General features: G+C 30.8%; 1 protein-coding gene across 1 annotated transcript; it reads left to right on the forward strand.

The window, feature by feature from the left end:
• The first annotated feature begins 1,566 nt into the window (after window positions 1-1,566).
• On the forward strand, window positions 1,567-9,718 carry LOC109083364 (ras-related protein Rab-11B-like). Its single transcript, XM_042719093.1, has 5 exons — window positions 1,567-1,810; window positions 4,521-4,716; window positions 6,657-6,862; window positions 8,081-8,161; window positions 9,318-9,718. Exons 1-5 carry the CDS (start codon window positions 1,771-1,773, stop codon window positions 9,461-9,463), a joined length of 669 nt encoding a protein of 222 aa, XP_042575027.1. The 5' UTR covers window positions 1,567-1,770; the 3' UTR covers window positions 9,464-9,718.
• The last annotated feature ends 5,906 nt before the right edge of the window (window positions 9,719-15,624 follow it).

Genomic DNA, 15,624 nt, shown 5'->3' on the forward strand with positions numbered 1-15,624 from the left:
ATCTTTTAGTTCGATCATGTGAATCCATAGATTCTCCCAGGAAGCCTTTCAAAAACTCTTCATATGCAAACAGCACTAAACAGAGAGGAAAGAAGGTTTCATGATCATAGACAAAAGTGCCTTTCTGCTGCATGCACAAAAATAAATAAATTAAAAAATTAAAAATACATACATTAATAAAAATAAACAACAAATACAAAAACAAGTAAAAAAAATTACAAAAAAATATATAAACAGAAAAAATTAAAAATTACATAAAAATAAATGAATAAATACATGCATTGACTTAAAAATAAAAACAATTTAATCAAACATTTCTTAAAAAATAAGTAAATCAATTCTAAATAAATAAAAATATGAATAAATATCCATTATACAGTTGTATAAAAAACAATTAAATTGTTGGTGTATACATTTGTAATCTGTTTAATAACTGAATAAAACTTCTTATTTGTTTATTTCACACTTCATTTTAGTTAATGTAGTTTTAAAACATAATTTTAAGACTAAAAATAAGGGAAAATAAGGGTAAAATAATAATAATAAAAATAAAAATAAATAAAAGCATCAAGTAACAAAAATAAACAGTGAAAGCACAAACATCCCAGCTAACAGGGAACGTTCTGACAAGGTTCTCTCAAAGTTATGAACAAACGTTCTTCCAGTAACATTAATAACACGTTTGTTCAAAGTCATCTGCTCTTTAACAATGTTCTCAGAATACACAAAAACATTATTCATACAGCAACCGTGGAACCTGTTATTTCTGAAACACTTTAGTTGGCCGCTTGTCTAATGTTTTTAAATGTTACTACTTGTTTCGGAACGTTCAGAGAACATTCAAATGTAATGTTCCAATAATGTTTGCAAAATTATCATTTGAAATTTTACATTAAATGCTCGTATAATGAAAAAAGTTTTAGAACATTCAGACAACATTAAAGGGATAGTTCTTGCATGCGCTTGCCTCCGCATCACGTAAACATGCATAATCACGCGTGTAATTTAGTTTTCCTTGCGCACAATAAGTATTTTAGTAGCTTCATAATATTATGGTTAAACCACGGATGTCACATGGACTATTTTACCAATGTCCTTACCACGTTTCTGGACCTGGGGACGTTTCAGTTGCGTTGCTGTCTATATGGAAAGGGTCAGAGAGCTCTCGGATTCCATCAAAAATATCTTAATCTGTGTTCCGAAGACGAACGAAAGTCTTACAGGTTTGTTGAACTGATATAAGGTTTGAGCAATTAATGACAGAATTTCATTTTTGAGTGAACTATCCCTTTCAAAAAAAAAAAAAATGTTTTCATGACGTAATATAAATGTAAGCAAAACGTTCTTAGAATATGTTTAACTGGGATGTGAGCATTAAAACTAGTTTTAAACAGAAACAAGTTTAAATCTGTTAGTTTGAATGAAAATCAATATGTGCCTGTAGTTGAAGAAACCGTCGATATCTAGTATTGAAAAGAATGTAAACACACCGAGTAGCTCTTTGAGACCCGGAGCTGCAGGAACACGGCAGCGGTGTTTCCAGCGCCCTCTGGCGGCCGCGGCGCTCCTGAGCTGCGGGACTCCTCCCCTAATGCAGACCGAGCAGATCGCTCTTCCTGCGGTGTGTGACAGCAGCAGCAGCAGCACTGGCGCATTGTGTGTCTTTAATATTCATTTGATTTTTTCCCTCTCACGTTGAGTTATTAATACAACCTCCTCTGGTTTCCCTCTCTCTGGACGGACTGCAGGACGGAGCGGGCTTCTTAAAAAATGGCCAACAGAGATGATGAATACGATTTCTTGTTCAAAGGTAAATTCTGCATTCCCTTCTACAGAGCAGAGGAGTAATCATTCATAATCCATCCATTGCTCCTGACCTATAGATCTGACAGGCTGACGTCTTTCGCGGCGGCACCCGTCTGAAATCATGGCATAAACCAATACCAGACATAGAAACACAAACACACGCACAGACAACAAAACCACCCACCAACAATTAAAAAACCTTTAACCAATGCCCTGAATCCTTCAAAACGGGATCCCCCAGGGCCTAGAGGATAGATGAATACATGCCAAATGAGCCTTAAAAGAGCTGTATCCCAACACTGAGCTCATGTTTAGAGGCGATTTAAGACTAAAAACAGCCGCTGGTTTGTTCTGCACTGCGATCGAATGCTTTTCCAGCGAGGCTGATGATTAGAACCAGCTAACAGAGAACGTTCCCATAACTTTTACTAAATGTTAGAGCAAATATTCTTAAAATAATGTTTATGGAAGGTTAATATGGGATATATAGGCTACGTTCTCGTAATGCTGAGAGGAAACGTTCTAAGAACATGTTCTGTAGTTTCAAAATGATAGAATGGAATGTTCCTCTAACGTTCACATATCTGAAAAAAAAATTCTTTAAATATAAAGACATGGGTGTTTTAAATGTAGAGAATGTAACATTCTAATAATGCTTCTTTAAAATTCACACAACCAAGAAGAAACGTTCTAAATACTGTAAGAAGGTGTAAAAAAAAAAAAAAAAAAAAAAAAAAAACGTTTTCATAACTTAATACGAATATTAGCAAAACATTAATAGAACATTTTTCGTTAGCTGGGTTGGATTGCGTGTACTTTTGAAGAAAGCACATTTAAAGATAACATGCATGATGATAATTAGGCCACATGCTGATATTCTGTCCTGCAGCTGATTGGTTACATTGTAACTGCCGGTGATTCTGATTGTATCACGTCACCTGATCAAAGTCTGACGCGGCAAATATGTTACATTTCATTTTCACCAAATCAGCAGAGTGTGAGGATCAAAGTTCAACTTGACTTCCTAGTAAAGACGACATGAGGATCTCAGCCGGCCTTCCTCAGCCTGAGCTGAAGGAAATCAATGCAAACACATTCACAGCTTTAAAGGAACAGCTCACCTGTAAATGAAAACCGTGCTGTCCTTCACTGACCTTCTTTTTTATATGAAACACAGTATGAGATATGAGAGTTCTGTAGACTGTCTGAGCCATAATGAAAGTGAAAGGGATCTGGGGGTAGACTTTGCATCTCAAATCAGATGTATTATATTCCAGATCTTACATGGCCACCAGATCTTGAGTAATGCGCCTTTAAAAAAAATAAATAAAAAAGAAGAAGCAAGAAAGTGAGAAAGAGAACTGGAGGATGACACACAGTTCAAAATGAACTTTTGGTTACGCCTGTCAATCATAACTGAATTAAGAAAGTTTACAAACCACAAATATTTTCTTACTGGTCAGTGTCCATTAAACCGGCATAATATATGCTGATATTCACAATAATATTCAGGATTTGGACATATCATGTGATATTATAGGGGTTAATATAATTTTTCTAGGCTGCAGTAAAAAAATAAACAAGTGATTCTTTTTTTCTTTTTATTGTCTATATTCTCTCTATTTTTTTTTATTATGACAGTGGGATTATTTATCTGTTTTCCGTTCATATTTTAGCTTTGTCTCAGTCTCAGTGAAGCTTAAAAAGATCCACCAGGATTTTGAAATTTAAATGTTTTATTATTTTGTAAGCTAGGTGTTTTTGAATCAATTATTGGATCAATTAAAATAATATTTGCTGTTTCTATATGTTTATGTGCTTTACTGTTCTAAAGTTTGGGGTTGACTTTATTATTTTTTTGAAAGAAGTCTCTTCTGCTCATTAAAGACTGCATTTATTTTATCAAAATTACAGTAAAAACAGTAAAATTGCGAAATATTATTCCAGTTTAAAATGGCTGTTTTCTATGTGAATATGTGGTTAAACTGTAATTTATTCCTGTGATCAAAGCTGTATTTTCAGCATCATTACTCCAGTCCTCAGTGTCACATGATCTTCAGAAATCATTCTAATATGCTAAATATTCTGATTATTAACAATGTTGAAAACAGTTGTGCTGCTTCCTATTTTTGTGTAAACTGTGATACATTCAAAATTCCATAAATACATAAAAACATAAAAACATAGAAATATATTTAACATGTAAAAATATAAATATACAATACATAATAACAATCGAAAAAAATCGCATCCAAAAAAAAAAAATAAAAGGTTTTTTTGCTAAATATATGTGTGTGTACTGTGTATATTTATTATGCATATATAAAGACACACAAATACAGTATATACTGTATTTTGAAAATATTTACATGTATTTACATGTCTATATTTATACTCATAAAATTTATATTATAAATAAATTAATTAATTTAAAATATAAAAATAAAATGTTTCTAAAATATATACATGCATGTGTGTGTATTTATATATACATAATAAAAATACACAGTACACACAAATATATTATGTAAGCAATAACTTTTATTTTGGATGCGATTAATCGCGATTAATCGTTTTACAGCACTTCTTTTGATCAATTTAATGTGTCCTTGATGCATATTAATTTCTGACCACAAACTGAATGCTAGTGTGTGTTAATATTTGGTCATTATATTGTGATCTCAGACCGTCTGTTTGTCTGCTTCTGCTCTCAGTTGTTCTCATCGGAGATTCAGGCGTCGGGAAGAGTAACCTGCTGTCGCGCTTCACACGGAACGAGTTCAACCTGGAGAGCAAGAGCACGATAGGAGTGGAGTTCGCCACCAGGAGCATCCAGGTGGACGGCAAGACCATAAAAGCGCAGATCTGGGATACGGCAGGGCAGGAGCGGTACAGGGCCATCACCTCTGCGTGAGTACAGTCATGCTTCAGATGGGAAATATAGCCACACTGTATACCATTTAGTACTGGAGTATTTACATGGTACTTCAAATAATACCGCAGTTCTACCCAGTGTTATTATACTATCATTGATATACTGTTATAGTTTTTATTAATCTTTTGAAATAGAATAGAATGAAATAGAATGAAATAGAAAAAAAAATCTTTTTACACATTCTTTTTTTTATTTAGAAATTTTGTTGTGTTTTTTGTCATTTTTATTAACTCTTTCCCTGCCATTGACGAGTTATCTCGTCCTTTAGAAGACAGCGCTTCCCCGCCAAAGACAAGTTTTTACGGCTTTCCGTGTTTTCACTGTTATACACTCGGGGGCGCTATTACACATCTTCGGAACGAGTACAAAACCTCCCAAACAAAAACACACGTGAACAGGACGGAGAAACGAGCGATCTCTTATGTAAACAGATGCATATTAAAAAATAATGCGATCATCAGCAATAGACAGCACATTATTGAAAACTGCATAATGTTACAGAGTAAAATGATGATCCAAGAAGTGGTATATGTCTGTGCAAGGTTTGGAGGTGTTGATGGAAGCGATTTACTGGATTTATACTTTGATAATCGTACCAAATATTATCCAGATGTAGTTTTTGATAAAAATTAGATTTTCTCACCTTTTTGCTCAAAACTATACATTTTTACGAAACCTACCTATATTAAAGTGTTGATAAATAAAAGAATGCTTTAAACTAGAATAAATTGGATTTTTTTGTTTAAAAGTAGAGGCTCTGTTATTTTTTTTGATGTATTGCATATTAAAATATTCATACAGCAAATATACTGGAGGCCATCAAATTTTAGTGAAAATCATCAAAATCGTTGACGGTGGCTGGCAACTTTTTTCAAAAATGCTGGCAGGGAAAGAGTTAATATTTTTTAATTATTTATTTTTAGTGCAAGTTTAGGTTTTGTTTTTTCAGTACACCAAGTTAAACTAAATGAAAATGAAAAATGTTGCTTAAGTTAAAGTTTATTTTAAGGATTTTTTTATTTTTATGATTTTAGTTTTAGTTAACTATAATAACCCTGGTTCTACCACGATGCATGTTCAAACAGTACTTTTTGTTAGTAATTCTTATGCAAGAAAACATGCAAGTTGTCACAGAACAAATATGCCACCGTATAAACTTATTTGCATTTCTGGTTCTTGATAAGTGAAAAGATGTGGTTTTGGTTCCCCTTATGCCAAAAATAACATTTGCATCCTTCACCCCAGCCATTAAACTGTTTTTGTATCGTTTTATTGTCATTTTTGAGCCATAGTATTCTTTATTAGTGTTGGCAATGTGATCAAACCTCTATAGCAATAGAAATACTATATCAATAGTATATATAGCAATAGTAATTTTTGTTAATTTGTTAAAATATAAATATTAGATGAAAAACTAAAACTGAACGAAATAAAGGAAACTAAAATGATTAACTAGAAAAAACAAAAAACAATTGTATTTACTAACTACAAAAATAAGCAACGTTGCCAAGGCAACTAACTGAAATAAGTTATTACATCAATAAAATTACATCAATAAAATGTATTTACTAACAAAATAAAATAAACTACAGCTTAAAGTATGAGCAATAGGAATGGTGTAAGCGGGTTATTATTTTAAACTAAAACTTAAAAACATTTTTGTTAATTTGTTAAAATATAAATATTACATGAATATTACAGGCAAAATTGCTTAAAAAAAAAAAAAAAATAAAAAAAATAAAAAAAATAAAAAATAAATAAAATAAAATAAAATAAAATAAAATAAAATAAAATAAAATAAAATGTATTTACTCAATGAAACAAAAACTAAAACTGACCTAAGAGTAAAACTCTGAGCAATAGTAATAGTGATGTTTGATATTTTGGCGCAGTTATGGTTTTCTGACGTCTGCAGGTATTATCGTGGCGCGGTCGGCGCGCTGCTGGTGTACGACATCGCCAAACATCTGACCTATGAGAACGTGGAGCGCTGGCTGAAAGAGCTGCGAGATCACGCTCCAGATCGAGCTGACAACAACATCGTCATCATGCTGGTGGGGAATAAGAGCGACCTGCGCCACCTGAGAGCCGTTCCCACCGACGAGGCGCGCGCTTTCGCAGGTACAGCCGACCCCAGAGACACCACACATCAATCCTCTGGGTATTTTAGATCGTTAAAGGAATAGCTCAACCAAACAATCCTTCTAGGCATAATGCAAATCTGTGGAGAAGTATTTTAGATCGTTAAAGGAATAGCTCAACCAAATATGAAAATGTGCTGAACATTTACTCACCCTCAGGCCATCCAAGATGTAGATGAGTTTGTTTCTTCATCAGATTTGGAGAAATGTAGCATTGCATCAGTGTCTCAGCAATAGATGCTCTGCAGTGAATGGGTGCCGTCAGAATGAGAGTCCAAACAGCTGATAAAAACACTGCTTCCTCCAGTGTAAAAGTGTTCTGGTCTGAATCAGGAGAGAAATCTCAAGCACCGTTTACAAGCAAAACACCTTCTAAAAAAAAAACATCTCCAAAGCAAACACTGGAGGAAGCCTAGCATTACACTGGAGGAATATATAATTATGGATTATGGACTTTTATATGGTTTAAAGTTAAAAACGTCTTAATGCTGGATTTGTTTCAGCTTTTGTCTTCTCAAGATGTTAACTGATGGACTGGAGTGCTGTGGATTATTGTGATGTTTTTATCAGCTGTTTGGACTCTTATTCTGACGGCACCCATTCACTGCAGAGCATCCATTGCTGAGACACTGATGCAATGCTACATTTCTCCAAATCTAACTATTCCTTTAAAAAGAGTGTTTATATTTGCTCCGACAATGATTCATAATTCTAATTTTTTATTTAGGACAAGAAATGAACTTGAACTACATTGGTTATTATATTAATAAGAACCTAAATTAGATTGACGTCGAACAGAACGAAACATCTTCATTTAACCATTCTGATAAACACCGTTCAAAAATTGGAGAAATTAATACTTGTGTCCAGCAAGGATGCATTAAATTGATCACATTTATATTGTAACAAAAGATTCCATTTCAAATAAATGCTGTTCTTTTGAACTTTCTATTCAGCTGTGAATTCAGCTGTTTTAAATTTTAACAATGTTTTAACTGTATTTTTCATCAAATAAATGCAGCCTTGGTGAGCAGAAGAGACCTCTTTCAAAAATATTAAAATTGCTGCATGCAAATAGATTTGCACAGAAATGCACTCTGCTCATGTTTTGTGAACACGACTCATTCTGTGTGAAGCTTTATGTTGTCAGGGGATATTTAAGAGCAGGTGATATTAAACACCTTCTGCTTGCTTCCAGAGAAAAATAACCTGTCGTTCATCGAGACGTCCGCTCTGGACTCGACTAACGTAGAGGAGGCCTTCAAGAACATCCTAACAGGTACAGACCCATATACACATCATTCCAGTTAAACGCTTCCTCACAGTAGCAATAAACCAAATAACATGATCCCTATGACAGCTACAGTGGATCTTATGCAACTTTAAAAGTGCAGCATCTGCCGTCTGGTAAGCTGTGATTGCCTGCCAGGAATTATGGGGATTTTAGAGAGATATTTTAGACAGGGGTGTAAATATTCACAGTTAAAATCATGCGATTCCATAACCATTCTTTACTAGATGATGCAACGCAGCATCAGGTTTAAAATTTGGCCATGTTTCAGAGTGATTCAGTGTATTTTGATATGTTTCACAATTATTAAAATAAAATAAAAAGATAAACTGGAGGGACAAATGTAAATTCTACATTCACATACTTAAGAAATGAATTGAGAACAGGGTTATTATTATTCAACAAAATCTGAAAAAAAGCTGAAAAAAGCTGAAATAAAAAAAAAAAACAAAAATTAGCAAAGCAAAATAAATAAGTTTAAGTTGGAGTATATATAATATGAAGAAATATATAAAAACCAAAATACTGAATATATATATAATATGAAGAAATATATAAAAAAGAAATAAAAACAAAATACTGAAAATTTATATAATATGAAGAAATATATTAAAAAATTTAAAAAAAGTTAATTGTCAAGTGCATTTCATATTTCATAAAGAAATCGAATCCTGTTTTAAGATTACCCTTAATTACTTATTAAAAAAAGCAAAAAAATAAAAAATAAATAAATAAATAAAAAATAAATAAAAATAAATAAATAAAATAATATATATATAAATGGTTTTTATATATAAAAAGTGAAAAGTGGAAATATTTATAAAAAGTAAAATGTTTTGCATGAACCTAATGAGTATTTAAGAGGTAAAATGTGTGCAGTTAATGCAGAAAATGGCAATACAATTTGAATTTTGAAAACTAAATAATAATATAAAAAAGCAAAATAAAATCTAATTAAAATTAAAAAAAAGTTAATAAAAAATTAATAAAAAATACAGTTAAGATTATGTAGGTTTATAATAGCCATGACAATCAACAGTTTATATCACTTATCCAGTCAGATGTTCAATCTGAATCTGTTTATTGGCAGTAGTCTGCATTCATTCTCTCACTCGTTCTCTCTTCGTTTCTCCTGCATCTGTAGAAATTTATCGCATCGTATCACAGAAACAAATCGCTGACCGATCGGCTCACGACGAGTCGCCGGGAAACAACGTGGTGGACATCAGCGTCCCGCCGACCACAGACGGCCAGAAGGGCAACAAACTGCAGTGCTGCCAAAACCTGTAACCATGACGACCAGCCCTCACCTGTCACTCATCTCGTCTCCCTCTACATGTCATGCGCTAATCTTTTATTTGTGTAATATATGTATATTTTTCTTTTTGATAGCTTGTCCACTCACATACACACAGTATCTGACTGCGCTCTGGTTTATTAGCTGCAAGACTGTGGTTGAAATATGAAAATTAGGTTTATCAATGCAAGTAAATATTACACAATCATAGAGATTCATGGATAAAAATAATTAAATAATTTAAATTTTTTTTTTTTTTTTTTTTTTTAATTAAAAAAAAAATCCCCTCAGATTTATATATATATATATATATATATATATATATATATATATAAGTATATATATATATATATATATATATATATATATATATTAAAATATCACTGCAATTTGATCAATCAAAATAAATTTTAATAATATAATTATTAATAGCACTATAATTTTTATTTATTTTTTATTTTTACTTTTTCCCTCAAATTTTTATTACAGTAATGCTAAATTTATATATATTATATATTATATATATATGCATTGGGAAGTTCATTAAAATGTTATGAAAATTACTTTTTAGTATATTATGAAATACTTAAAAGTAAAAATAATTTGCATTTCTAAAATTTTTTCTGCATTTTTTTTTCTCACAAGTAATATATATATATATATATTATCACACACACACACACACACACACACACACACACACACACACACGTATATATACACTGTATATTGCATTAACTATGACATTTTCATGAATTTCCCTCATTAAATTATAGTAATGCAGTAATATCTGTTTTTTTTTATTCAATACTGTATAACCTCACTTGTTTTCTTGAGACTGACCTTGATATTCTTCAGCAAAGTTTAGTGAAATCAAGCTACTAGACAGACAGTACTAGTTGAAAGCATTTAACCTTGATAAAGCTGCTAGTGGAGTCTGATATCAGAGCTTTCTATTCTTGTCTGTGTAACACTATGAGAGGAGGAAGTGATATTTACAGTAGACAGGAAGTCCCGCCTTCACAAACACATCTGTGGCTGGTACATCTAATAACAAACACACTCATGTGGACACAAATATAGTGTCAGACTAACAGATCAGCAAAAAAAACCCTCAATACCAGAAGAGCGCTCATATGTTACAGCACTATTTATTTGATTCGATATGCATATAGTTCTTTTGGAATTTTTTTTTTGTATGCATTGTTTTTTTTTTTAAATATGTGTAGGTTCATTATTGTCAAACACACCTTAATGTCTCTATGAAGTCTCATGAATGCTGGTCTGGAGGTTTGCTGTGAACACACACACACACACACACACACACACACACACACATAAACACACACAACTATTTGTAATTATTAACATTTTCAATTAAAAATAAAATGATGCTTAAATTGTGAATACTAACCTATTGTGTCAATTATGCATCAAAATAAATATGTACACATGAAATGATCCACTTCCTCTTTCTCCTGCATCTCTTGACAGAACATTGCATTATGGGAAAAATAATAAAGTAGTAGTTTTTATACTGCATTGACAATTATATTAATAATAGCTTAAAACAAGACAAAAATCTAAAAGAAAAAAGTTAAAAAAAAAAAAAAAAACTAAAATTATAAATTTCAAAAAAAAAAAAAAAATCTAAATAAAGCCTGACAAAGAGCTTTAAAAATATGTACTTCTACAATGTATAAGAAATAGATATTATGAGTAAAATCCCATAATTATTATTCTTATATTATTCATACTTCACTGGAAATAATAAAAAAAAATACATAATGTAAAAAAAACATGAACTATACTAAATTATAAATTATAATTACAAACATTAAAACAAAAAATCTGTAACCTAACAGCAATATATTTTTTTTCATATTCACATTATAGATACATTTTTATGAATATGAGTCATATTATTAAGTCATTATGGATAAAAAAAAAAATAATAATTGTTCACACTTCACTGGCAATGATCATAATAATAATAATAATAATTACTTAGAAATAATAAAGACTATTTGCAAATAAATTAAAAATAAACTACACCAAATTATAACTAATAACTACTGAAATAAGATAAAACACTAAAAAAAAAACACTCAAAAATAGGAATATCTCTAAATTGACAGCAATATGAATAAATTGTGGATCAGTTTTTAAAAAATACATGTTGCACTTCTATCATGAATATATTGTAATTTATGTTTTAATATTATAATTCTCTTTTCTTTTTTTTGAGTGAAATGCATTACCTGTAGGACAGAAAATGCTTTGTTTCCCAGTCGTCCTCTCGAGTTTCAGCAGCGATCTCAAGCTGAGCTCTGATTGGCTGAGGTCTGATCTCAGGATGAATGAGAACCTTTGACCTGCACTGGTTTTCTCTGGCTGTGTGCTGAATGTAAATGAATGCTTACTGGATGTGTGTGTGTTTACAGGAAGTGTGTGAGCGCCGATAAGAGCCGCTGCCATCCAGTCTGAGTCTCATTCATCAACACACAGCCTTCAGAAGCACAGCTGAACGTTTGACAACAGCTCATCACTGATAAAAGCACCCTACATTACTGCTCAGTTTTCATTTTTAAGTGCTTTTATTCAGCAAGGCTGCATTAAAATGATCAAAAGTGACACTAAAGGCTTTTATAATGTTACAAAAGATTTCTATTTCAAATAAATGCTGTTCTTTTGAACTTTCTATTCATCAAAGAATTCTGAAAAATAAACCGTATCACCGTTTCAACAAAAATATTGTGCAGCACAACTGTTTTCAGCATTGATAATAATTAGAAATGTTTCTTGAATCATTAGAATGATTTCTGAAGATCATGTGACACTGAAGACTGGAGTAATGATGCTGAAAATACAGCTGCGCATCACAGAAATAAATTACAGATTAATATATATTCACATAGAAAACAGCTGTTTTAAATTGTAATAATATTTCACTGTTTAACAGTTTTTACTGTGTTTTTCATAAATTAAATGCAGCCTTGATGAGCAGAAGAGACTCTTTCAAAAACATTTAAATTGAACTAATCATTCACTGAAAATCTTACATTTTTTGGTGATTTTCCAGTGATGGTTTATCAATGGCTGGTTTCTTCAGGTCATCACTGGATGAAAAGACACAACACACAATCAAAACACAAGCATAAAAAAATAAACGATGAGAAAAAAAGCATGAAAAGCAAACGATGTTAACTGATGATGCATTTCTAGGGTTAAAGGATCATTATCAGTCGATATTATTATATAAGTAGATATTACACATGATTCATCATTCAAATTCTTTCAAAACATGTTTACAAATAATAAGAAGAATAGTAAAAAATAATAAAATGAAAGAAAGTATACTGGAGTCATATCAAAATCATCACTTCAAAATCAAAAGAAATATTGTCATATTTTGCATAAAAAAAATTTAATCCTGTTTTTAAATTTTACTCTTTTTTTTTTCTTCAATGCAATATTTCCACAAAACAATTTTCCTCAAATTCTCATTATGGTAAAGGAAAAACAACAACAACAAAAATAAATAAATAGTTATCCTATTGGTTGTACATTTAAAAAACTGTAGATTTCACTAAAAAAATTCTAAAGCAAGTTTTAAAACTTGATGTCTGTAATGTTGTGTATACAAGACAATGTAAACGATTTCACCATAAATGTGGCTCACACTCTTTGCATGTCATTTGTTTTTACCCATAATACACTAAACGTGCTTTTAGACCCGAGTCGAAACAGATTCACTCACACAAAAGCACAATATCAATCAGATTTGAATGCAAAACCAAAAGAAAATGTATTTTCCATATAGTCTTTATTGGTATGGTTTGTTTGTATTTTTACATCATCATTACCAGCTAATGATCTGCACAGACACACAGATGTTTAGTGTTAGAGACGGACACTTACAGACGTTACTTGGTTCGCTTCACATGCACTGAGTCTCACCAGAAAAGAGCTGCAGAAACAGACAAAGCCTAAAGTACAGCACAGACCGTCCTCAAACCAGTAACCAAAATACACACACACACACACACACACACACAAACACACACACACACACACACACACACACACACACACACACACACACACACACACACACACACACAGAGTTAATGAGGGCAGACTGTAGATCAGATCCTCAAACACTAGAGCTTCACACCAGACACACCTTGAACATGCAGCCCCAAAAATGAAACACAGTACATTATTACACTTTAAAACATATTGTACATTATACTACAAAGACTTGCCCCATGAAACATGAGAAATGGGATTGATTTTGATAATACTGATAGTTACACTATCCAAATAAGGCCATTTTATTATTTAAAATCCAAACTGAGCGTTGAGGAAGTGATGCAGTTTCAATAAAAAGTATAATTTTCAACAAAATCACACATTAAAATGGGCATTAAAATTTTTGAAAGTATTGCCACTGGGCTTGAAAACATATAAATAAAATCTTAAAACTATATGCAATTTTAACTCCATTTTAAGTTTTCATAAAGATTTTTAAGATTTTACAAAATGAATTATTTTCACGTCAGATTCTGCACATTTTAACATGTGTATATAAATTCCTGTTGTGACCATGATTATGATATTCAGCACATCTGAAATTAGCCTTACAAACAAACAAAAAAAGACATAAAAAATATAAAATAAAAAAAACTATAAAGTTTTTATAGACATCCATAAAATTACATAGATAAAAGATGACAATAAATAAAACATTATTTAAAAAAAAAGGATATTAGAAACTCTTTGTTGAAATGGAGTAAAGCTTAAAAAAGCTGGATGACAAGGTTTTAAAAGCTGAAATTTAAGAGTGGGCCATTTCGAGTCAGTTCAGTGTTCACAAACACAGACGATCAGACTTCAGATTTCACGTTAAATGATTACAAACATACTGTACACTCTCTATTACTTCCAAAACATCTGTGAGATTATGTCATTATAGATATTGACTTTATAGAGAACGCTCAGTGCACCATAAAAATATATCGTTTTTCAGCAGTATTATAAGATCCTTAAAATAAGATGCATTTATTTGAGAAGCAAAATGTTATGATATCGTGAATGATGTACTTTTCATACCTCACTGGCAATGTTAATAATAATAATAACCATATTAAATAAAAAATTATAAATATAATTATAAAACATTTTAAAATAAGAATTTGTAGTTATAGTAATAATAATAGCTGTTTGAAATAATAAATAAAAGAAACAATTTGGCCATAAAAAACTAACTATAAATTATAATTATGAATTATAAAGCTATAAAACTGTATTAGACATTCATAAAATTATATCGACAAAAGATGACAATAAATAAAACATGTTTTTAATAGGAAAAAGAAATTGGTAACTGTTCCTACAAAGAAATATGTATTTTTAAAATAATATATTTATAATAAATTCATAATAATAATTACAAAACTATTCTAAATTCTAAATTCTAGTTATAAAATTATAATAGACATTCAAAAAGAGTTGACAAAAGATGACAATAAATAAAATGTTTTTAAAAGAAAAAAAAATTGGTAAATGTTCCTACAATGGAATATGTTTTTTTTAAATAATATATTTATAATAAATTCATAATAATAATTACAAAACTATTCTAAATTCTAAATTATAGTTATAAAATTATAATAGACATTCAAAAAGAGTTGATAAAAGATGACAATAAATAAAGCGTTTTTAAAAGGAAAAAGAAATATTGGAAAATGTTCCTCAAATATGAATTTTTATAATTCAATTATATATACACATGGTTTTAATTTTTAATTCTCAAGTAAATGCATCTCGTTTTAAGGATGTTTAAGAATTTATTTAAAAACAAGATAAAAGTATTAAGTGAATGTTTTTCTGCAGCATGTTGACCTGAATAGAGGGAATTCTGCATGTTTTTAATGAACACAATCTGAAACAGTATAACAGACCAACGTTTGATCTATAATAAAATTCATCTGACTTATGAAAAATACAGAGAAAGTAATATACAAAAAGCAGCACATCTGACTGAGAAATGACAACACCACTGATAGAAAAAGACACGACTCACATGATTCGCGCTTGATTCATACGTGATGTTGATATGTACCGGCTCCAGCGGTTTCACAGCAGCTTC

This window comes from Cyprinus carpio, chromosome B2 (assembly GCF_018340385.1).
Source record: "Cyprinus carpio isolate SPL01 chromosome B2, ASM1834038v1, whole genome shotgun sequence".
Lineage (NCBI taxonomy): Eukaryota > Metazoa > Chordata > Actinopteri > Cypriniformes > Cyprinidae > Cyprinus > Cyprinus carpio.

Excerpts from the sequence above, each read along its gene's own strand:
- LOC109083364 (XM_042719093.1), top strand. The coding sequence starts at position 1,771 with ATGGCCAACAGAGATGATGAATACGATTTCTTGTTCAAAG. Across the intron at positions 4,717-6,656 it reads TACAGGGCCATCACCTCTGC|GTATTATCGTGGCGCGGTCG; the intron begins GTGAGTACAGTC and ends TGACGTCTGCAG. Across the intron at positions 8,162-9,317 it reads CTTCAAGAACATCCTAACAG|AAATTTATCGCATCGTATCA; the intron begins GTACAGACCCAT and ends CTGCATCTGTAG.